The following is a 23,865-nucleotide window of genomic DNA, read 5'->3' on the forward strand; positions in this document are numbered from 1 at the left end:
GCACCCGCTGATCCTTTAAGATTCAGATTCCTCAACTAATTTAAATGCAAGGACACAAAAAATAAACAATTTACCCCCAAGTAAATCCTAAAAAAGGAGATAATGGCTGTGTATATAATGTGCCTGGGACATTTATTTTGAGTTTTCTTGTTTGTGTGTTTGTGTCAATTCAATCCTATAAAAGACAAAAATGTTGGGGGAAATCCAGAAAATACACTTGAACAAAAGAGGACAGTGCGAGTAGCAGCAGCAGCAGCAGCAGCAGCAACAACATCAGCAATGCTGTCAACATGGGTATGTATTTATTACAACGCGTGCCGGCCGCCTCTACATACAGCTGACATTTGATATAGCGAGACAAACCATCACATTCAGAACAAATTCTGGACTCTGAATGCCCGTTTGTCCCGTTGCGTTGACACGAGACACAGAGATTATGCTCAACGCAGAGCACAAATAACACTGTAGGCCCAACGTAATGTAAAGATCAATGACGGGATGACACTGGAGATTTCTCCACAGTGGGAAGCATGCGGCTCATTTCAGAGAGGGATTACAGGGTGTCGGGAAGCCGGGTTTAAATCATCATTTAGGGAATAAAATGGGAAGGAGGGGGCGAGAGAAAGAGATTCTTCATGTGAGCAGCGGAGTTGGAGGATGGAGAAAGGGCTTAATCCCTGTTTAAGATGTCTGGAAGCCATTGTGGCTCTGTCACCGACCTACAGTATCAGCTATCACACCAGCTTGATTTAATCAGGATCTTTCATACCTTTCTCACACACACACACACGCACGCACACAAATGGACGGACTTAGATCATCCCAGACAGGTTTCACAAAGTCTGCTGGATCATGACACAAACAAAGGGAGAAGTCAAACACCGGGGATGGATGTGTAAGCACACAGACCCACATGTTCACACAGCGGCACTTTTCCAACAAAGACACTTGCGAGACGAAAATAAACGAACGGGCCGACACATCAGAAACTGATCAAACTCAATCAAAGGCATTCTTTTTCACTCTTTTGTGTGTTTGGGTTTTTTGTATGTCTGCCTGCACTGTGCAAATGTTTATGCATGTGTGTGTCATTGTTATCATTACTTTTACTCATAGATTATCTATAGTCTAGTTGCCAGCAAAAGGTCTCCAATGATGAGAAATCCTCAAAAAGCAAGTGAGATTTTCTTCCTCGCCATAAAGAACCGTCACATTTCACTTACTTTTCATTACACCTGAAGTAAAATACCTGTTGTAGAGTGTAAATATTTAACGGTGCCACGTTCGTGTGTATGTGAGCCTTAAACTACCTGAAACACTGGTGTTAATCCATCAAATTTATTTTATGTCAGCACCGGTGCCAAAAAGGTTGAGAAATTATATTGGCAGAGGACGGAGACATAAAATCCTCTATGTGTTTGCTAAAAGGTCCAGGGGGGGGCCCCCGACTGCAAACCGTCCAGAGAAATTTAGTAACCTGGATGAAAAACTGATCCTGTAAGTGACGACGGGGCCAAAAACTGCTCTGCAGCACCTGGCTGTGCAAACCTCACAACATAATAACTAGTGTATGTGTGGCTTTTCTTTAAAGATTAACATATGTGGTGCATTGTTAGAGTCATTATGGGTGATTTTTGTGTCCCGTCGGGTCCGCCCTGCATGCGCGATAAAAGTTATTTGAATATTTGGGATCAATTTTGTGAAATACGCCCTGTGTGCATGTGCAACAGGTCATAAACAGGCAGGAATGTTCCTACTGGAGGATTTCCAGGAAGCTCCAACCATCTGGTTAGCTCTCTGAGGTTTCCCCCGCTTCACGCAACATAGACTCCACGTATGTGAGTGCATATGCATGTGAAATGGACTTCTGGTTTGCAATATTTCCAATTGAGTCAACACTCAAGTCCCACTTACTCTCTCTTTCTCTCTTTCCCTTTTGCTGATACTTAACACTTGTTTTTCTCTAACTTCACTTGCTTGCCCGTATCACTCACCGCGTGTGTAATATGAATGGGTAACTATCACGCATTTGCCTCCGACCGCAGCGACTTCCTCTTCATCTTCCCTCACATCAGCCTTCCAAACCAAGCCCGGCTCTTTCCCCTCCACCCTGTTTGCCATTTATTTGGACACTGCAGCATAATCCCTTGCTTGAAAGCAACTATTTATTTACACCACGTCAATCTCAAGAGGACAAATGCACTTCTCCTCACCGCTCTCTTTTTCCTTCCAGCGCTCCCTGAACCCACACTCTCTCCAAATGCAACATTACCCTTTACTCTTCAGATGAAATATTCTCATCAGACCATGAACCATTTACTACTTTTTCCCTCTGCCTTATTCCTGCCTCTCCCTCTTTAGTCACTCTTGTCCTGTGCGTTACCTTCCCTCAGACTCTTCTTGTTCTCTGTAAACAACTTTTTCAACCATAATGTTTCATCATCTGCAAACATTTACAAGTCACACCATCGAAAGAGGTGTAAAATATTGATTAACTCATCTTAACCATTCCAATTGTACTATATAATACGCATTAGGGATGAAAATATCTACTGAAGTGTACCAGCAAACATCAGCTCAAACCTTTCCTTCCGCCTTTCTCTGTCTCAAATAAACACAGTTTAAATGAAACTGAAGTTTTGATTTGAACTCGTTGGCTCTGCTCAGTGAAGTACTTTCAACATGTCAAATATTCCCTCCTTCTAACCCCCGAAATCACAACAAGTTCACTTTAGCCACAACACTGTAAACACAACATGTGCAGCGAAACCACGTCTGCGCACAAACACACATACACAATCACGCACTCCCTGGCACACGGTATAAACAAATCCAAACACAACCTGCACGGATCAAATGTCCGAGTTGGACCACACACAAATTTGTGCACGCAACTGTTCCTAAAATAACAACACGCATCCCATCGACACACTCAAAACACATGTGTAAGCAGTGGGGCATGATAAGCTGTAAACACACACAAACACGATGGTTGACGCCACTTTTTAAGTTCCTCAATTGTGCAAAAACCACAGTAATATCCCCGACGTAGCAACGGTAAACACGCGATCATATCATCTACACAAACACAGAGCAGCGGTCTTCATTAAAAATTAAAGCTTTAAAGGAAAAGTTTTCAACTAGCAGTAAAAGAAAAAATAAATAAATACACATACACACACACACAATCTTCAGTAAACATCAAGCTCTCCAAAAAAAAAAAGAAAAAAGTTTTAAGTTCCCTCATTAGCATGCTGCTGATATCCAGGGGAACCACATTAAGGTAATATTAATATTACATTTGGAGACCTGTATAAATATTTGATCAGAAATGCTCGGGGGGCTCATGTATGTTTACTGCACTCAGTTCACCCAACATTAACATCAAGGATTTTCATTTAACTAGTCTGAATTCTGTATTTCCTTTGAAAAGGAAACAGGAAATATTGGTTTGGTTTAGTGAGCCTATAAAAAACTATAAAACATATAAAAAAAAAAAGATTAAAAAACTGTAGTTTTACTATACTTTCACGTTGCCGATGTGGAATAAAACCTTATGGTACAGGGAGGACACGAAGAAAGCAAAGATAACAATTATTTATGAATTGCAGAAAGGCTGTAGGAAATTCCTTTAGCAAGGCAGTAAATTTGTTGGGTAAATAAGGAGCTGAGGCTTGTGTGTGTGTGTGTGTGTAAAAACCCCTGAAATGTAGGAGATATATCCACACTTAAGAACAAACCGTACATTAACACTCACAGTGTTTGGATAAGAGTAATAGTGCAAGCATGTGAGAAAGAGCTGGGGGTTGATGTTGGCCGTGTCTTTGTTTAATCTCCTCATAGAGCCCAGTTCATACCTGGCACTGACGGGAGCCGGGGCAGATCTAATCTCGTGTGGACAACTTTCAATAGAGATGTGAATGCACTTCACATGTAAATGAGGACACATTCAAATCCAATCACTCAGTCCTTCTTTGGTTAGAAAAAAACAAAAAAACAAAAAAAAAACAATATTTTATGGGCATTTCATCTTCTTATCAACTCAGTTCATGGCAAAAATTACAAGGTTTTCTATTTAACCCTCTGTGCCACAGGTGCACCCATGGTGAATTGCCATGGGAATAATACACAAATCCTTATATGGACATCCTGGAGGCGTGTGTTTATAGGTCACATATTCAGGCTTTAAAAAGTGTATTTTTGTGTCTTCTCATGTGTTGAGTCATTTTTTATCACATTTTTAGTAGTGATATAAAGTAGCAATAATTGTGCTGATTTCACATAATTAGACCGTTTTTCTTTTATTGTTGTTCATAAAAACGAGCCATGTGAACTTTGACGAATTTCCAAATATCGCAAATTCAATCCAATTTTAAACATTTGGAGTACTTTTTACTCAGGTGTGTTTGTGTAGTTGTTGAGAATAATTATTTTTTTCATCAGATTGCCTAGGTTTATTTGTTTTTAAATCAGCGTTGTGTAACATCCCAAGTAATCGGGAGGTGATGCAACAAAGCAAAAATATTAATAGTTTAACTGTAGTCGCTCTGTCCTTGTGTGGACTCATTCACAGTCAGCTGTCAGGATGGCCGAGCGGTCTAAGGCGCCAGACTCAAGGTCACACCTTCCTGGCTAAAGGGACTTCTGGTCTCCAAATGGAGGCGTGGGTTCAAATCCCACTCCTGACACATGCTTGTTTTTGCAGTTTCCCTGCTGTAGTACTAATAAACCATTGTTTAGCCTTACCTAAGGTTCTTAAATGTAATCATTTTCAGTATTCATTCCTTTTCTGTGTGTGTGTGTGTGTGTGTGGAAGACAGCAAAAACTATGTGCATGTTTGGTGGTGGCATGTGTTTTTGTGTGTGTCTGCTTGTTGTCACACATTAGCTGACAAAGCCAAGCACAACCTCAGTGCTCCAGAGCTGGAGCGGGACCTCAAAGGGACCACACACACAAAAAGAAACGATGCAATTCCCTTTAAAGCTCGCGAAACCTTGATGTCAGACACTTAACAGTAGAAGAGGAGTTCCTTAGCCTGAGATCAAAACAACCAGAAGAAGAAAAAAAAGAACAAAAACACAAACAGGGGACAGAAGAAGAAAGATACGCTTTTTCGTCATGTACCAGACAGCATAGCAATGCTAACTTTTTCTTTCACTTCTCTCCCCCTCCAGAGTTGGATCACAGAACACCAGAACAACAGCAATGAAAACGCTGACAAGACAGCGGCTCGAGAAGTTGAAAAGAAAAGAGAAGGAGAAGAGCGGGCAAAGAAAGAGCTGGCACTGGGAGAAGTGTTACAGCAGAGCAGAGCCGGGCCGAGCACACACAAACACACTCCAGACCACCAGATTAATTCAGGAAACAGCAGGAAGAAGTGGTTATTATGTGGTTGATCACAAAGTGTAGGTCAGAGAATTTTCAATACGACTTTGATACGTCTGTTCGAAAACGTCCAAATTCAGACGATTGGGTTTGTGCACGCTGAACTCTCATCATGGAGCTACTCAACGTCATATTTCTAAAAAGGATGACAGACTTTCAAGCCTGGGATTTGGACCCAGATACATGTTGCCATAGAGAAAAAATAATAATCTGACATTCTGCTCATTACAATAAAATATATCCAAGTGGCAGTTAACATAAGCTACACCCATACGACTACATTTCCATTTAGTAGATGTCCAGATTAGCATTTAAACTGTTTTAGAAGTAATCCATGTCCGTGTTAATACGCCTAAAAACTAGGGCTGTCAAAGTTAACGCCTTTATCCTTGCGATTAAATAATTTAACGCAGTTAACACAAGTTTCTTTACTTCTGGTGTTATCCGCGCGAAACATTCACTTGTCTGCAGTCAGTCAGAGAGGAGAGACGGAGAGATAGTAGCTGAAGATGGAGAGAGGTGAGGGATTGTTGGGCGGAAGGTTTCATTTTAAGAAGCTCAGCTTAGTTTCAATCAGCATTTTTTCTAAAGTGACATTGAGGTGAAACTGAAGGTAAGTATTTAAATGGGGCTTTTCATTCACAGTGGACAGCTGAGTCATGACTAAACAAGAGCCAATCAAGAAGAGAATGTGAATAACCGCGTCATCATTTGTAAAGGTCTTGGGGTTTTTTTTCCTCTCCCCCATCCAGAATAAAAACTGCAGTTCCTGCAGTTTTCAAACAAAATAAGAAGCCATTATATTTCCTAGGGATGAAGACAATGGGATTATATAAAGTAGGTGTTGAATACTGAGCTTTGCAGTAAATGTGCTGCTAATGAGACTTAAACACTTTTGGACAGAGCATTATTCTTCCTGTCTTAACTCAGCTAACCCCTCCTTACCAACAGTAACATATCTATTTCCCGGACACGACAGTCGTTCCAATATTTTCCCTCTGATTCCTGGTAATAAAATAAATAAGCTTGTTGCCTTAAACTGTTTATTTAGGACCTCACACACAATAGGTTAACAGGCAAATTGCTGAGGTCAAGACATTATTAAATCCAAATACAGGGACGCAGACCAGAGAATATAATGAAATCCGAGTTAAGGGGACGAAAAATAAAGCTACCCACAACTTGAGCAGAATCCCAGGTCATCTTAACTGCGTCATAAAATCTGGAGAGATTTCTCAACAGAGACTTTGAGTAAGAAGAGCGAAAAGTTCATGGTTGTCAAAGTTATTAATTACAACACGTTGCTGCGTGTTTGCTGTAGTAGCCTTAAATTTCAAAATGATTAATAAAGTTCAAATGCTGCTGAGGTGATGAGACGGGCGGTGTGTCATAATGGAGGGTGAAAGAGGAAGACAATCGTGTCTCCTCTTCAAATAGGCAGCGAGGTGTCAGAGAGACAGAGGGAGAAGAGGGAACGTCAAGGTGTCTCCTTCAAAGAACAGACACATTTGATGGGAATGATTAAAAGAGCTCATGACAGAGTGAAGGAGATGAGAGAGTGTCTCAATGCAAGGACAAGAAGTGTGGCAACTCAGGAGACAGTGATGGGGGAAGAAAAATAGGCATGCAGTACTAACCTTGAGGCAAGACTGGGTAGAGCAGTGTTGCATTGTAAAGATAAAAGAAGGAGAGGGAGAGACAGACAAGGAGCAGGAAAGGTGGGAGGGGAGGGGGTGGGGGGAGACGGGAGTTGAGCGTTAGGTTAGCCGGCTTGATCACTCTTCAAAGAGGAGAGAGATGAGAGACAGAGGAGGTGACAGAGAGGAATACAGAGAAAATGCAGACAAACAGGAGGACAGGCATGACCAAGCAAACAGCTGGACAGGCAGGTCCACGACCACATACACATACTGTCGCTCAAATGCAGGGATTTAGTAGAGTAATCAAGGTTATCAACTGCCTCCTCATAGGGCTGTCACTTTTTATCCAAGATTCAGATGTCTGGTCAAACTTTGGGGGTGAGAGGGAGTTCAATCTCAAATCAGGCCTTAGGTTCTAGCAGAGAACTGTGAGCACAGCTACAAACCACTGTGAATTTATTTTGTCTTTTGGCTGCTCCCTCCCTAAGGGTCGCCACAGTGGATGATGCGCACATTTGATTTGGCAGAGACTTTCTTACATCAAAAGCCCCGGGGGACTTGAACCAGCAACCCTTCAGTCTCAAGCCAAGGTCTCTTTCCACTTGGCTACGAACCGCTATGTAAAACCACTTTGAAATACATTAGAAAAATAACAGCCATGACCTAATGTTGGGTTTAAGTTCTTACAGTAACCTCAAGTTTGGACACAAAGAAACTAAACCGTGCTCCTGAGTGAACAATCACGACACCAAAGCATCTGAAAAGTGGCGTGTGGGAATCGTTCTGGTTCTACACCACAGACGACAAAGTGAGGAACACATACACTGTTAACTTTGCCGTTAGCTCCTCCCGAGTAACGTGGCAAAAGTGGCATCACATATGAACAAGGGATCAACCTCTTGTGACTAATAGTAAATATTCAGAAATATTCAAGTACTTTTGAAGGAACAGCGTGTAATGTTTCTCTGAACGTGATTTTCAGAAAAAGCGACAGCCCCTGCCTCCTTACCTTACATGACCTCTACAAGCACGACCTCTGTAAGCATTTCAGTACACACACACGAAACTGCAATAACAAACCATTGAAAGTGAGCAATTAGCCAATCAAAGCAGAAGCTGAGACCGCGCTCACTGTGAAACGTCTCTCCTCCAATGGTTTAGATATTGCAGACGACCTCTTAAGCTCCTTGTTGGGGCCACTCGAACGGTGCGGCGCTTGTGGAAAGTCTCTATTAAAAGACACCAATACAATTAGCGTGTGAAATTTGAGGAAAAATTTAGTTCCACACAATCACTCTTCCTGTAACTGGCAAAGCCCAAACTCTAGGGTGAACTTGTGCCTGGGAACGCACACACAAACGAGAGTGTGCCAGAGACAAATTGTCCATTACAGAACAATATAACACGCAATAAACTTCTCTAATTTGCCATTACTCTGGTTTATATTCTTCATATCTCCAAACCAACTTCCTCTTTCTATTATTTTCAACCACTTTTATCCCTCGCTCTCATTTGGTTTCCCTATTCCCACTATGGTGCCTGTTCTTTTATATGTCTCCACCCATTATTTCAGTTCCATCTTGCTGTTTTTCTCTCTCTGCCACCACCTTCCTTTCACTTTTTCTCTTTCTTTCCAGCTCTCTCTTTTCCACTCTTCCATCCAAATCCTTTATTTTGGCCATCAGGGCAGATTTTCAGCTCCATTTCCCCTCAGTGTGAAGTCACTCAGTCTGTTCCAATTACTATCCTAGTTACTGAAATAAATAACCTGGTACCATTACAGCTGGTTTTACACTAGAGAGGAAGACTTTTTTTTTTTTTACTCTTATTTAACCCACATCTGATCTTTTCATGAGTAATGTTCCCACTGCTCACTCGTAACCCAGGGAGATTAGCCTTAGTGCCAAGCTAAGAGTTGGTGGAAGGTGAATGCATTCTCCTCTGGTCTACCTGTTAGCTTGAGGCTAAGTATAATAATTTACAGCAGGGTTATGTAGCCCTGTAGCCCGGTACACGTAATGTTACAGGGTCAATGCTTGTGGGTCAACAAAAAAGCCTGGTTAATGAATATATTACAATCTTAAACACACAAAGCTTGTTTAAGTGTTTCCTCACTAATTCATCAACCAGATACATATGATGTACCAAAATCCTACATCATTACAATCTGCATCTGTGACTACTGTTAGACTAAACACACACACATATAATTCAGCAACAGCTGAATTATTTATAGTTTATTCTATTTCAACTGTGCAGACTGAGACTCTGAGAGAAAATACTGAATCCCCCCCCGAAAAAAAATCATTAACAACCATTAGTCTTTAATGAACACACAGGCAGACAGAAGCTGAGAGGAAGGTGACAGGGCTTTAGAGCGGGAGATTAAAGAGTCAGACAGAAAGATGGACGGGACAGACAGCAGATATACTCTGACTACTTAAATCAAAACACACCCACTTTAGCTTCTCTGTACACTTCAGTTTGTTTATGAATGTTATTCTTAAACCCTTGGCCCCTAAAAAGAAGGGAGTTTTACTGGTTTTTTTAACTCATCTTCATACGGCGACAGACCCAACAGACAGGAAGAATGAAACAGCTTTGAAAGGAGACAGTTAGACACAGGCAGACATGCAAGCGGAGAGATAATAAGATAGAAAGCAGAAAGAAAAGACTAAAGATGAATGCTACCTAATGAGGTAGATATAGAGTACATTGGCAAACATACAAATGAAAAGACAGGTAGATCCAAAATTACACAGACAAATAGAAAAGCGGACAGAAAGAAATACTTAATATTTGTGTTAATATAAAATAAATAAAAAAGAAATTATAGTGAACTGTCCAGTGAACTCCTATTGACATAAAAAGAGTGTGTTAAACTGTTCAAAAGTCAAGCACCCTCTTCTGAAAGTAAAAACAAAAGTGAAGCGTGAAAAAACAGAGCCACTGAATGAAAGAGTTGCATCATTGACAGGAACAGAGGCTCAGCGTCTTTTCAGGCTTTACAGCAAAGACTCGGCTGCCAAACCTTGCCCTCATTTGACGAACCTTTCAGTTTGGCTTGTCATACGCGCGCAGTATAACGGACGACCGGCAACTCCTGCTCATGGCTCAGAGGAGAATGACTTCAACTGGAGCGCTGATTGCTGAACTTTACGGGATTTCTTTTACTTAGTTTTCTGTCAACATGAGCCATCCCAGAGTAGCTGAATGAATAAATACTGATCCAATGCTGCAACTCTTTGATTGGCGATTATTAGTGAACATACTGAGTGTTGTCCCATGTGGAAAAGGCTGGTAAAAAACGAGAAATCTCTTCATGTTATTGTTGAATTATTGTTTTCTTTTTTGTTTCTATATTATTGTACCGGTGGAGGTTACTAGTTTACTCATTTCCCCTCTTCCCGTATTCAAAATTAAGATATTCTGTTTGATTTTATAACAAAGACAAGTGTAACATTCAGACTTGAATGGAGGACAGTGCTTTTTTTTTTTCAAAATGTTTGAAAATAACACATTTTTAAACTATACTGTAACAGCTGTAAAGAAGATAAAAACCAACGTATCACAATACAGCTGATGATTCTGTCATTATTAAAGATCTAAGGTATGATTACAGTAATCATCCTGTGAATGGGACTATATTTATCATCGAACACCAGATGATATTTTAATCTGAATAAAGGAACAATCTGAACAATCCTCATGTACTGTACACCAAGTTCCCACTGGCTTGTGGTCCTCTGTGATGCTTGAGCTACTTTGAATCAAACAGTCCTCCATAATTCACGTCTGAAATATCACATTAGAGAGACTTTTCCACATGGGAGTAATCGCTCTCACGATGCTTTCACATCCCGTCCCTCTCACAAGCAAAGTGAGTGTTTTGTTTTTTTGTCGTGCATTTGTCAAGATGACTGACAGGGCTGCCAGCCACTCACGTGCCCAGGTAGTCCCACATCAGCCCCCCCATAGGCTGCTGAGACGCAGCGGGGGAGGGGGTCGGATTTTGCGACTGCTGAGAACGCCACAGATGAGAAGCAGAGGGATTTCTGAGGTGTGATGGACACACGCACGCACGCACGCACACAGGGGTTAACGCAGTATCATGTGCATACACGCATGAATAAGGTAAAATGAAAAAACAAAGGAGATAATGGAAGGAATAGAAATTAAAGGAGAAAATGGGGAGAGAGAAGGGAGAGGAAAAGGGAAAACTAAAGGATTAGTTATTTAGGAAGACTCCGTCTGCAACTGAATGGAAAATGATCAGCAGAGTGCAGGCTATTGTTGTGTTACTTAACATTTCAATAAGTAAAGACAGTCCTGGTTGTTTTCTATCGATTATACGGTTAATAAAGGGAGGACACAGTTGCAGATACAGTGATTCTCCACCCCTCCTCCACTCTCACCTCTCCAGTTCGTGGATCTTTTTCTCCTTGTCATTCTTTTCGTTCTCCATCTCCCTCAGGATCTCCAGCAGCCGTTCCACCTCGGTCTGGGCCTTCCCAGCATCCTCTTTGTGCTGGGTCACTTCATGCTCCAGGCAGGAGATGCGTTCGGAGAGTTCAGCGTCAGCCCTCGAGTCCGCTGCAGCACTGTGGGCCTGTAAGAGAAACGGAACAGTTGAAAATAAATCAAGCATCTGCGTCTGAACTGAGGAGACCAACACTATGTTCACTCTGAAAATAACGTGCCAATGACAACAGGATTAGATGAAAGTGACACGTGACTTCTGCACAGAACAGTCATTTAGGGGCCAGACACTAGATTTGTAAACATTTATACACAAAACATTTACTTTTGATTAACTAGATTCAGCTGTTCAGGCAGATTATGTACAATAATGTGTTTTTAAAAAGCAATGCTGAAACATAATGTGGCCTCATTAGTTGTGATTAATATCAAAAGAAAATGATGGTGACAATATTAAGGCTTGCTGATGAAGACAGGTTTTTCATGTATTATATAAAGAAATAGGGCTCCTTTGATGCTGTTTAAACGCACATGTATTCATTTTAATGAAGAGAGATTGCTGATATGCTAACAATCACATAATAATCACAGTTTTATCACTTTTAAAATAATCAGTAATCGGCTAATAGGAATGTAAACAGCTTTATTATCACTGTAAGTCACCGTATGAGAGTTGAGTTAAAAATATGCACTGTATAAGGTGTGTTAATATGTAAGCACATGACTTATAAAATTAATGTTAAGAGGGTAAGTAAAGAAAAAGCGGAAGGTTGGCGTCGTTCTCTTCTGCTCACCGCGGCTTTGCAGTAGAGGCAGAAAATGAGAAAAAGAAAGAAATAAAATCAAACAAAAGAAGGAAAAAAAAACAAGTTAAAAGCAGCTTAAAGGTTAGAACAGCTGTATGTGTTTCCCAGAAGCAGATGTTGCTCTTGGGACAGATTGAATTTGTGTGTGTGCGTGTGCACATCTCTTGGTCTCACAATGTATAAACCCTATTAGTTTTGGAAGTGCACAACAGTTTTTACAGGTTCTTCTGTGGAGAGGAAATGTTTGGGTGTCTGACTGAAAAGAGATCTGGGTGGAGGAGAACAGTGGAGGAAAGAAAGGCAAATAAAAAAAATAATAAAATAAAAAGAAACAACACACACACACATACAATGTCGTAGACACAATGTCAATCAGCTTGCACACACAGACACAATTTATTTAGTCTTCCCCATCTATGGTAACAGAAAGAGACTGAGAAATAAACTAAGATAAAATAAGAAAAATAGCAGAGACTCGCTGACACCTTCATACACATTCTCACTCTTTCTCCATCTCTCTCTCACACACACACACACACACACACACACACACACACACACACACACACACCCCCGACATACAAATTTGAGGGTGTGGTGGAGCTGCTGTCTTCTCCGCTCCGTGAAAATGACTGTACGGCTGTCAGCGAGCCGTCACACACACCATTTCAGGGGCTGCTGTGTGGGGGAGAATATGTGATATGCACACACACACACACACCCACACACACAGAACAAGAGCGTGAGATGTTATTAAGTTTAAAACTCCCTTCTTCTCTTCAGTTGTGCTTTTTACCTGTACAGTATTGTCTGCACTGTCTGTACAGTGTTTTATTTCCTCCACAGAGTCACATAATGATGAGTGATGTTCAACTCAATCTTGTCTGCACCTATCAGGCCCTACATTGATCGTATTAATATTGACAATAAGCTTTATTTACATAGCACCTTTCAAAATATGGTTAGAGGTGCCGTGCAATATTTAAAACCAAAAATTCAAAACAGAGGGAACAGAAAGAAGCAATAAAAATGAAGAAAAATACAGATGGAACAAGAAAGTTAAAGCATTAGGTAGCAGGTGTAGTATAATCACTAAAAAGCCTTCTTTAAGAGATTTTAGGAGTGAATTAAAAACAGCGAGGGGTATACGGAGTTAAATGCTCAGTCAAAGACAGGTTCTAATTATGTGAAAGCATCTTGTTTTGATGCTTTAATAACCTCCTCTCATTCTTACCTTTTTAACCTGGTTCTCCAGTTTGACACACTCCTCCCTCTTCTGCTCCAGACTGATCTCCAGAGTCTTCAGCCTGTTGTCCTTCTTCAGAGTGGAAGAAGCCAGCGATGACGCCTTCTCCTTCAGGTCCAACACCGTTGTCTTAGGGGGGGAGAAATGAAAACACAAGTGAAGGAAGTGAATACCACAACCAGTGTTGTCAGTAGCCCCTTGTTCAAGGATAACTGTAGTTTATTATTATTACGCTGGTCTTAGTTTCCTCTGCTTTAAGACAACCTTGTATTAACCACCAGAATTATTCTTCACCGCTCTATTACGTGACAACCACCAGAAGGTACAAGTACACGAGGAGTGTTGTTATAAAGGTTAATTTGCAGGTTTTACCGTCATAGTTGAACCAGGAAACTGTCCTGAAATCATCACTGAGGCTGCAACATATCTGCCTTACTCAGTTAGGATAGCTTTTGCATTGCAGTACAGTATAATTGACAGTTATCACATGAATGGCAGCATTAATAATTCAATTCTAGTTGTAATAAACTGGAATAGAACAGCTGGGATACCAATTCTGTCACTGGTTCCCCTGAAGTTTTTCCCATGACCTGTCTCTTTTCCTCACTTGTTCAGCTTCATTCCTCCATCCCTGCAGTCTCTCACTGCCTTTCTTTTCTGGTCTTTTCCTCTTTTGGTAGGGGCAGTGAAAGAGAAACCGGCAGACACTCAGACATGTAATTTTACCCTTGACTGACAATACCAACTCCGGACTATGGATCATCATGTTTGACTGGGCTTTGGTCAGAGAGACCTTGCTGCTAACGGCGATTATATTTAGGTAGGCATATATATTGTTGTTGTCAGACAGACCGCACATCTGTGTTTAGCAGTGCAGAGAGGAATGTTTTTTTTCTTTTTCTTCTCCTTAGGCTTTTTTTCTGAATTTATAACACTGGGGAGGAACGGGTTTTATGACCAAAAAAAAAAAAACATGAACACTTGCTGAGCAATCACAAAAAAAGGCAAAAAGGGATTTTTCCCTGAGGCTTTTTAAGAAGCTAGAGTCCAGCAGGTGATTAGCTCAACTTAGCATTAGCACTGAAAATAAAAGGCTATAGCTAGCTTGGTGTATGTATGTATGAATGAAATTATCTTTTGTGAAAAAACTAGACTACTGAACCTCTAAACACCAGGCGAACGCCTGCTTTTTCCTGTGATTTAAAGATGTAAGACATAAAATGAGCATGATGTCTCATCAGAGATTGAGGAAATGTGTTTATTTGGGGGCAGAGGTTTATGGTTTTGGTCTGTTGCTCCACCCATCACCACCCACCCAATAACGCAGCTCATAGCACACAGGATCTCACTGCTAGAGTCAGAAATATTGAACAATACCAGATCCAAACAGCCTTAGTACCTCGCTTAAATAAAACCCAAGGGAACTTCAGCCAAATTTACCTAACAAACTCATTTGTTGCCATGTATAACTTTGATTTCCACACTCCTGTGAACAATATTGAACTGTCACAGGTCAATATTTATGAAAATATAAAGATGGTGTGACATCTCTGTATGAATGTGTATATGTTTGTGCATGAGAACAGTGTAACTCTGGGTATTTCTTATTATTTCCATGTTTTGTGACTGTGATTGCAGTAACAATTTCTTAATGCTAAAGATTGCTGTTGTACATATTTTACATGAATCACATTAAACAAAACACATTTTTCCTTAATTATTTTTTTTTTTTGTAACATGGTCAACAGCGTGGAGAAAAATGGGAGAGGACAGCCTCTCAAAAAGGCTTTGTCATTCCCCCGTCTCGGCATCTCTGCTTTAGCAGTGCGGTTTGTGATGAATCATGTGGGTTTTAGAGCAAGAACAACTCGTCTCCCATCACTGTTTCCACTGGTTATGAGTTTTGCATATCGTTGTCAAGGAGACGTGACTATTTTATCACAGTTGTCCTTCAGCGCAGGGACCCTGGGAGGATTCAAGGTCTTCTCTACAGTGATAACTCAATCATGTCTCCCTGACAGAGACAAATAGAATGTGTGTTCTTCTGATAAATAGCACAGATATGGATGTGGGTGTGGGTGTGTGTGTGTATGTGTGTGTCTGTGTGTCTTTTCAACCTCACGGTCAGCCAGGTCAGCCTGCAGCTGAGAAACCTTCTGCCTCAACTCCCTCAGCTCCTTCTTGCTGGACTCCATCTCCTCTCCCTTTTCTCTCTCCTCCCTCTCTCGCTGCTCCTTCAAGCGCTCAATGATTCGCTCCTGAATGAGAGAGAGAGACGAGAACGAGGAGGAGAATGAGAAGACGACGGAGGGATTGGAGTCAGGAGGAAAGAAAGGGTCAAAAGAAGAGAGAAGAAGGAGTGATGGAAAGAGAGAAGCAGACGGGAGAATTAAAATCACCTCTTTGACTCCAGCAGTCACTCACAGTCACTCAATATCAAGTTTCTGCAGCAATAACGCTCACATTAAACTTTATGTACATGGCAGCTTTGACAGGATCTAACAGCCAACAGTGATTTTCAGACACAGTCTGGCTCAAGATGTAAAATTTACAGCCACTAAAACACTACAGACGTGTACCAGCTACAGAACAACACAGCAGCCAGTTCAGGAAGAAGTTCAAAAGTTCACTCGCACAAAAGAAGAGTGACATTTTTGGAAAGTGAGGATATTTAATTGGGTTTTACGGTTTGACATGTAGTATGTGTGTGATCAGGTTAAGACTATGGCAAAGAGTCTTCACAAGTACAGTCAAATAAAATACTCTGTAAGTAAATTAGCGCGTGACATACAGTATAAGGTTCACTTGAATAACATTCAACAAATTCAGACTAATTTTTCTGTCCAAAAATAAAACAAATGATATATGATAGGAAACATACGGGGTTGTTTGTACTGTATGCGATGACAAAGCACAAAACCAAGCAATTATCATTAAGTAGCTTGAAACAAAAACAGGATGTTTGACACTGGAGCGTAAAATGTTTGCTTTGAAATGTAATAAAATGAAAAACAGCGTGCACGACGCAGGGTCACAGAGGAAATTATTTAAAATGAGGTTGAGCGATCGAAAGCATGAAAGCAGGAAGGAGAGACGTCCAAAAGAAGCAGAACAAAGAAAATGAAGTGATGAAAAAGCCTGTTAAAAGTGATTTGAGTGAAGCAGGAGTTGTCGGCTACATCGTCCTGCCAACACTCACACATCTAGTGGACACCCTGAATATTAGTCACCGCTGGACAATTAATATCCCCACTTCCTTTACGTGTGTGTGTGTGTGTGTGTGTGAGGCTGAGAGAGTTAGAGTTAGTAACAATTGTGCAGAACATTCCAAAAATGTGTTGTCATTTAAAACTTTAAAGGGTTTAAGCTTTACTTAAAGCAGCCTGTCGAATAAAAAAACATGTTCCCATGAACAGCTGCTTCAGTACTGTTCCCTGACTATGTTAAGTGAAAGTAGATAGGCAGACAGATTTTAACTGTTACCGCACATGCACAATGGAATTACGTAGCTATTGCCAAGGAGGTAACTTTAAAATATAGATATGGATAGAATCTGAAAAAAGAAGAACAAAAGACGGATACTTCATGACCTGTGGAATTTAACCTCAGCATTTAACCCATCCTTTCTTTTACACACCAGTGGTGAAGCAGTGCAGAGCAGGTATCTGTGCTGAGGGGTATTGGGGGTATATTTGGTAGTGTTTACCTTCTCAGCCAGAGCCTCCTCCAGTGTTCCCAGTGCTGTGTCAGTGTTGGACGTGTCCGTCTGTAAAGACTTGACTCTGTCTTTCAGACCACCGAGCTGTTTCTCTTTATCCCTCAGCTGATCCTGGAGGTTCTCTATCTGCAGAGAGAAGAGGGAACAAAACACGTTTGACTCTTGTACATCGGCGGCCCAGACAAAAGTGGATTTCCAAACAGCACCTCCTCTAGTACATTTTTGAAAGTTAACATCACTGATATTAAAGTAGTTATTGATGACAAAACTACTAATTCAACTGCATATGCTGTCTTTGAATAAGGAAGTTACACAATTTCAGGACCCTTGCAGATCTGTGATCATTTAAAATGCTATTTTCCCATTGAAAAGAAACACAGTCCGCCTCATTTTTTCTTAACCACAAGCAGCAGATTCTTGTAAAATGGGTGCCAAGTGATTCTATCTGGAGATTTACTAAGACGAATGAAGAATGAGAAGTGCAGCTTCCCCAACTTCACTCCATACTCCTAAATCCATACTGTCCCTAACCTACACCTTTTCCTCCCCTTCTCCATCTCTCATCCAGCTTCCCTTCACAGTGATTTGTTAGCAGATGAATTTTCTGTTAAAACACAAAACCAGCAGAAACAAGTCAAGGACTCACTCTGAGCCTACGATGTATGTGTGTGTTAAGTCAACTTTGTGGTCTTTATTAAAATACAGATGGAACAAGAGGTCGAAAAGCACAGGAAAAAGATGCATTCAGTAGAAACGAGGCGATGGGAGAGTTGATGTAATGTGTTATTATGAGGGAAACTTGTCAAATTGAAAAATCTCTCTCTCCGTCTCTTTGTCTCTCTGTTTCTCTTTCCTGCCAGATAGAAAGGAAGACAAGCGATTGACAACCTGTCACGAAAAAAATGAAAGTCAGATTGGTATGCAACCTTTGACTCCACTGCAGCCAACACACACACATTTACAGTACAGCAGAAAGAGTGTATGTGTGTGTGTGTTCATACGGTAAAACGTTTCAAGCGCCTCATTAATCTATTGACCTGACAGCTTGACTGACACCTTCCCCTCTCTTTCTCTTTCTTTCTCCCTCTCTCTCACTCTCTCTGTCTCACTCACACACACACACACACACACAACGCAGTGAGACTCTTTGATCCTGTCTGCACTTCCTGAATCTGACAACTGCTGGATGGCTGACACGTGCATGTGCACGCCTGTGTGCGTGCACACACGTGCACAGCATCTGTCCTGTCCTATTTCAGGCTCAAAATCATCTGTGATAATGAACTGGAGTACGTTAACAAAGCCGAATCTGCCCGACGCCTCCTTTCACGATGTTCCTCACATAAAACAGAAAATTACATTGAACAACAAAGAAAAGGAGGATGATGGGGACATTAATTGTCAAAGCACTCAGGTGATTTCCTTCATTTCTAACAAAGAGTGACAGATGAAACCATGGGGAGGAAAGGAGAGGTGGACAATGGATATTTTTAGTTTTTCCACATGATGAAATAAAGAAATGAGCAAATCAACAGCACAAATTATATAAAAAGAGGAGTCAGCAGCAGCTCTGTCTCCTTTGCAGACACTGGACTGTCTTCTCTACTAGCACAGCGTTTGAAGACAGCAAAGGTCATCATTTATTGAACAAGAGCAGCTCATTAGTATGCATTTCTCCTCCCCCTTCTTGCTTTATGTCTGCTTGATTGTCTCAATCAATTACCACCACACACTCTCCATTTCCATGGTATTTTCACTAAATGGGGTGACTGGAGGAAGAGGGGAAAGATGGAGGGGTACGAGGCAAAAATGTGTATACTGTATATGGCATGTCTTACGTGTTATTGTTTTGCACTATATCCATCCCTTCAAATCCACTACAACACCTTATCATTCTATCTGACAGCATTTCTGCAGAGATACTCACACACATGCTGAAAAACCTACAGTACACAACTGTACATCTAATGTCTAATGTGAATGCACGGCGTGTATGTGACCCGCTCACTTGTCTCTCTCCCTGCAGGTCGCCTCTGCTTTAGCTCCTGATCTCAACACTGTCTTACAGCCCCATCTAGTGGTTAATCTCAGAACAAGCAGATTTCTGTCAGTATGAATGAGTGCAGAAGAGAGAGTCATTCTTGCTGTGAATAGCTCAGGTCTCAAAAGCTAATAAAATACCTTCATTCGACTCTGGAAAGTCAACTAGTTGTTGGTGCTGACTCACCTTCTTCTGCAGGACGTTAACTTTGCGTTCCTTGACGTCCAGCATGTCCTTGAGGTCGCTGATCTCTCCTTGCTGAGTGCTTTTCTCCTCTGACACCTCTGATATTTGCTGACTCTTCTTGGACAAGAGAGACTCCTTTTCTTCCAGTCGGAGGCGTAAGGCGTCCACCTGTGCACACACACACACAAATGCACATGGTTATTTCTAACTGTTACAACATGTATTTTGCTGCGATGACGTCATAGTGACAGAACGGCTGTACCTCCGTCTGCAGTATAGCAGCTCTCTGTTCTTTAGCAGTGAGCGACTCTTTGAGGACGTCCACGTGTTGCTTACTGTCAGAAAACTGGTTGTTCAGAGTGTCCAGTTTGGTCCTGAGAGCCAGCAGCTCGCTGTCCTTACGACCCAGGTCCTGCTTTGCCTGATCCATCTGAGGAACACACACACACACACACAAGACGTGAAGAGTATGGTAGGTGGCAAGACGAGAGACCTTTGAGTGTGTGTTAGAGAACATTACATGATTGAATATAGTGTATTAAAGCACATTACAACCTTTACTACATACGCACTCATTCAACATTGAGAGTTAGTGTTCATAACTCGTGTGAAGTGTTAAAAACCGACTGGAACAGAACAGGCGGAGAGCAATTTGCACTGGAAAGGGTAATGGACTGAATATTTGCGAATGAATATGACTGTGACATTACAAAAACGGAGAATTGACATAAAAGCACACACAGAAGTCAGACCTATAAAACCCTTGAGAAATCAGATCCCAGCTACTTACTGAGAGGAATCTCATGCAAGGAGGAAAAAACAAGCAGGTTAAAGAGAAGCACAGTGAAGCACAGCACAACTGGGGTCTTAGTTAGATGTCAGTAATTGTACAGCTCAGACTGCTACAACAACTATTACTGTCAAAAACCACTGGTGACAGACAGAAAGGGAAGGAGGCCAAAAGCCTTCTATTCTTGTCAGAAAGTACATGTTTGTAGCTCTATCATTTTAGAGGTGCTAAGACATTAGAGTAGAAAAAGCACATGTGAAAAGAATAAAATGAATGATTAAATGCTATTTTATTGCTTGAACAGCTCCATTACATGTCTGGTGACTCACAGAAAGTAGCGTTAATAACAGAAAGTAAGTGAACATAAACCCCGGGAATAAACACAAAGGTTAACTGCAATATTATGAGGAGGTTTTACCTTGGTTTTTATAGTCGGAAGCAGTACAGTCATCCATAAATTTAGAGATTATTTTAGATTATTGTCTTTATTTACATGGTGATGACAAGATTAATCAGATGAGATGTGACTTGGAACTTTTCTGGAAAGCACGTCTTCCAATAAGTCATGAATGAAAATGAAAACAGTTCAACAGTTGCTGCATTAACGGTTTCTGCTTCAGCTACTTTGTATGAATGATGATGTTTGAGAGTCATAGTTGCTGCTGTCTGAGCACATATTCACACTTATTGGATTCTGGTGGGTGTCTATTCAAGCTGCAGCCGTTAGCCAGTCAACCTGGAAGGAAGGAAGGAAGGAGGAAAGAAAGAAAGAAAGAAAGAAAGAAAGAACAGACACAGGGGTGTGTCTCTTACTGCTGACACCTCCCGCTGAAGCTCACTGGCTCGTTGCCTTAGCTCCTCCTTCTCTGATTGGCTGTGACTTAGCTCTTCCTTCAGCTGCTCAACCTGGCAGAAGAGGAGGGTGTCACCATGACCACAACACATCAGGTGCCACAGTCACTGATCACTAACCACACACACACACACACACACACACACACACACACAAACACACACTTGGCACATCCAAGCACCTGACATGCTGAAATAATGCAAGGATTCCACCTGCTGCACATCCTGCCCTGCATCACTGAACTGAACTTAATGGAGAAACATGAGCCAGTTAAGAGATGCTTATAGTCTTTCTATATTATAGATGTTGTTCACTGATATGAGCGTGTCAGGAATAAATAATACAGACTGCGAGAACATGAAAAGGTCCAGTGGGTAAGAATTAATGACATCTAATGGTAAGACTGCAGAGTCAGGAACACACACACTCTGGCTGCTCTGTTTGAACTGCTGCAGAAACCAAGTAGAAACCAGTAGTGATGTCACCTATAAGAATCTAAATTTGTGATTTGACCAGTGCCATATTGAGGTTTTCAAGCTGAAATTCACAGACCTCATCTGCAACCGGTCTATTGGACCATACCAGCTGTTAGCCACACTGGTGTCCATTCAAATGTGCCATGCTTTATCATCTATATTCCTCTACATGGGAACAGAATTTAAATAAATTTTTGATTCATAACACCTGCTGAAAGTCCAGTGCTTATTAAAGGTGCTGGTCATGTACACTGTGTGCTGTGTAGTATTTGCAAACCAAAAAGACCTTTCGTGTACAACAATAAACATCACAGAGAAGAAACAATCACAGAGTGTAAGAGTGTAAAATGTGGAATATTTTCTATATGTGAGATATAAAAACTGCTAACAGAGAAGAAATGAATTTCCAAATTATGCTCGACTCCCTCATGACAGAAATGATGGTGTGTACTCCCAAAGAAACGCTACTACTACTGCAGTATTGACATTGCAGCTGTATCTGTCAATGGTAGGCAGAAGCAGTCGAGTCATTTTTCCAGGAAGCCAGAGATTCCAACAATTTTTTTAAAGCACAAGGTGAAAATATGATGAGACAAGCAGATATGTCTGTGTGTGTGTGTGTGTGTGTCACCTTGTTCTTCATGAACTTGGAGTGGGATCTGTAGACCTCCATCTGTTTGATCTCCTCCTCCCTCTCCTCGCTGCTCAGAGCACCGTTGGACTTGAGCATGTTTACTTCCTCCTCCAGTTCCCTCATGCCACGCTCCAGTGAGCTGATCTTTGCATCCTGACAGTACATCAACATGCTCGCATTAGAAGAGCTAGTGTGACTGACTCTTACTCAGCCAGAAGTGTAACAAAGAAAATAAGCCTGGTTCTTATAGCATTTCAAAAATGATGATGAGCAAAGCTGGGGAATAGTCAAAGAAAGTTAAAAAAAAAAGGTTTGGCTGAAAATCGGGATTAATTTGTATCATAACATCTATGTACAAATAGAAAAAACACACCACACTTACAATACACGACAGTAAATGTAATTTATAACTATAAATACATTTATTATATAAATTATTATAGCTTATATTTATGAGAGCGGATTTTTGAGGTGACGTATCCAAATTAGTAAGTAATTATCAGCACATGTTTACCTTCATTTCAATGACTGTCTGCAGGGCCTTAGTCTTCGTTGACTCTGGAGCTGCTTCATACCTCCTGTGCAGCTCCTGAGAGACACACACACCACGATGGTCAGCAGATGACAGGGGCGGAGGCACAGAAGGATGGAGAGAGGGATGGAGAGAGGGGTTAAGTAAGGGAGCGGAAGGTCTCGCAATAGGAGAGGAGGCGACAGCAACTGACGGGAAGGAATGGAGGGAAGGCTGGACGGCAGGTGTGGGCCGCGGAACAGGTGCAGGGAAGAAGTGCTCTTGGGAAGGGTGGACCGTGGAAGTCATGACAAAAGAGGGATAGTGGGGAGGACAGGAGGATGGCAGGACCATGGAATTGATGGAGTGGCGATGGGAAGGAGGGGAAGGCGCAGGAAAGGAAGGAGAGGAGCGGAGGGAGAAGTGGCGTGAAGGAGGAGACGGCAGGAAGGGGGGAGACACATGGAAAGGAGGTGGAATTGGGATGGAGGGAGAAACAGGGAAAGAGGGAAAGATTGGAATGGAGGGATTGGCAGGACGGAAATGTTTCCCTCTGGCTGAGCTGCCGCCTTTTAGCCTCCTCCGGTCGATCCGCCTGTCCCACATCTTTACAACTGTGAGAAACGCTACCAGAGAAGCTGACACTGTGTCAGTCTCAAATCTGACAGCCTGAAGTCACACAAATTTGGAAGATTTATCTTCCTAAAATTCCTAAGAATTCTCGAAAAATAATCCAAAATCAAAATTACAACTACAGTTATTAAGTGAGCTACATGCAAGAGAATTCTTTCTGTTGTTACCACATCACATCTCACTCATCAAATGAAGAGACAGTAAAGACGCAGGGGGTGTAGTGGTGAATGTAACGGCACATAAAGAAGGACAGGGAGAAAGAGCGAGAGAGAGAATGAAAGCAGAGACGAGGTCGAGGCAGAGTATGCATCACTGCTTTTCTTTGGAGGAAACACAGCTCATGGTTCACAAAGGCAGCTAATGCATGAGCCAGGGAAAGCAGGAGAACACACGTACTGTACGTGAAAGGGAAACTTGGCTGCAAGTGCTTGAGGCACAAGATGAGTGCTGTGAAGGCTCATAAACA

General features: G+C 41.5%; 1 protein-coding gene and 1 non-coding gene across 13 annotated transcripts in view; one reads left to right on the plus strand and one right to left on the minus strand.

Moving 5' to 3' along the window:
* LOC122766663 (ELKS/Rab6-interacting/CAST family member 1-like) overlaps nt 1-23,865 on the minus strand; it is a 100,273-nt gene that overhangs the window by 51,954 nt on the left and 24,454 nt on the right. For 4 of the 12 annotated variants that reach the window (XR_006360098.1, XR_006360097.1, XM_044021710.1 and 1 more), the window contains exons 7-16: nt 22,770-22,844; nt 22,253-22,408; nt 21,106-21,198; nt 19,765-19,932; nt 19,503-19,670; nt 17,264-17,401; nt 15,675-15,815; nt 13,546-13,686; nt 11,442-11,635; nt 7,024-7,035 (exon numbers count right to left, since the gene is read on the minus strand). Coding sequence is in view for 8 of the 12 variants with exons in the window: in XM_044021710.1 (XP_043877645.1) it covers nt 7,024-7,035; nt 11,442-11,635; nt 13,546-13,686; nt 15,675-15,815; nt 17,264-17,401; nt 19,503-19,670; nt 19,765-19,932; nt 21,106-21,198; nt 22,253-22,408; nt 22,770-22,844 (1,286 nt within the window). In the remaining 4 variants the exon portion in view is untranslated. The remainder of the gene's footprint in view (nt 1-7,023; nt 7,036-11,441; nt 11,636-13,545; nt 13,687-15,674; nt 15,816-17,263; nt 17,402-19,502; nt 19,671-19,764; nt 19,933-21,105; nt 21,199-22,252; nt 22,409-22,769; nt 22,845-23,865) is intronic. The other 8 variants (XR_006360099.1, XM_044021712.1, XM_044021714.1 and 5 more) reach the window with 3 other exon arrangements.
* trnal-caa lies at nt 4,580-4,688 on the plus strand. The gene is made up of 2 exons: nt 4,580-4,617; nt 4,643-4,688. It is a non-coding gene; the product is annotated as a tRNA-Leu (tRNA).

The sequence above is a fragment of the Solea senegalensis genome, linkage group LG3 (assembly GCF_019176455.1).
Source record: "Solea senegalensis isolate Sse05_10M linkage group LG3, IFAPA_SoseM_1, whole genome shotgun sequence".
Taxonomy (NCBI): Eukaryota; Metazoa; Chordata; class Actinopteri; order Pleuronectiformes; family Soleidae; genus Solea; species Solea senegalensis.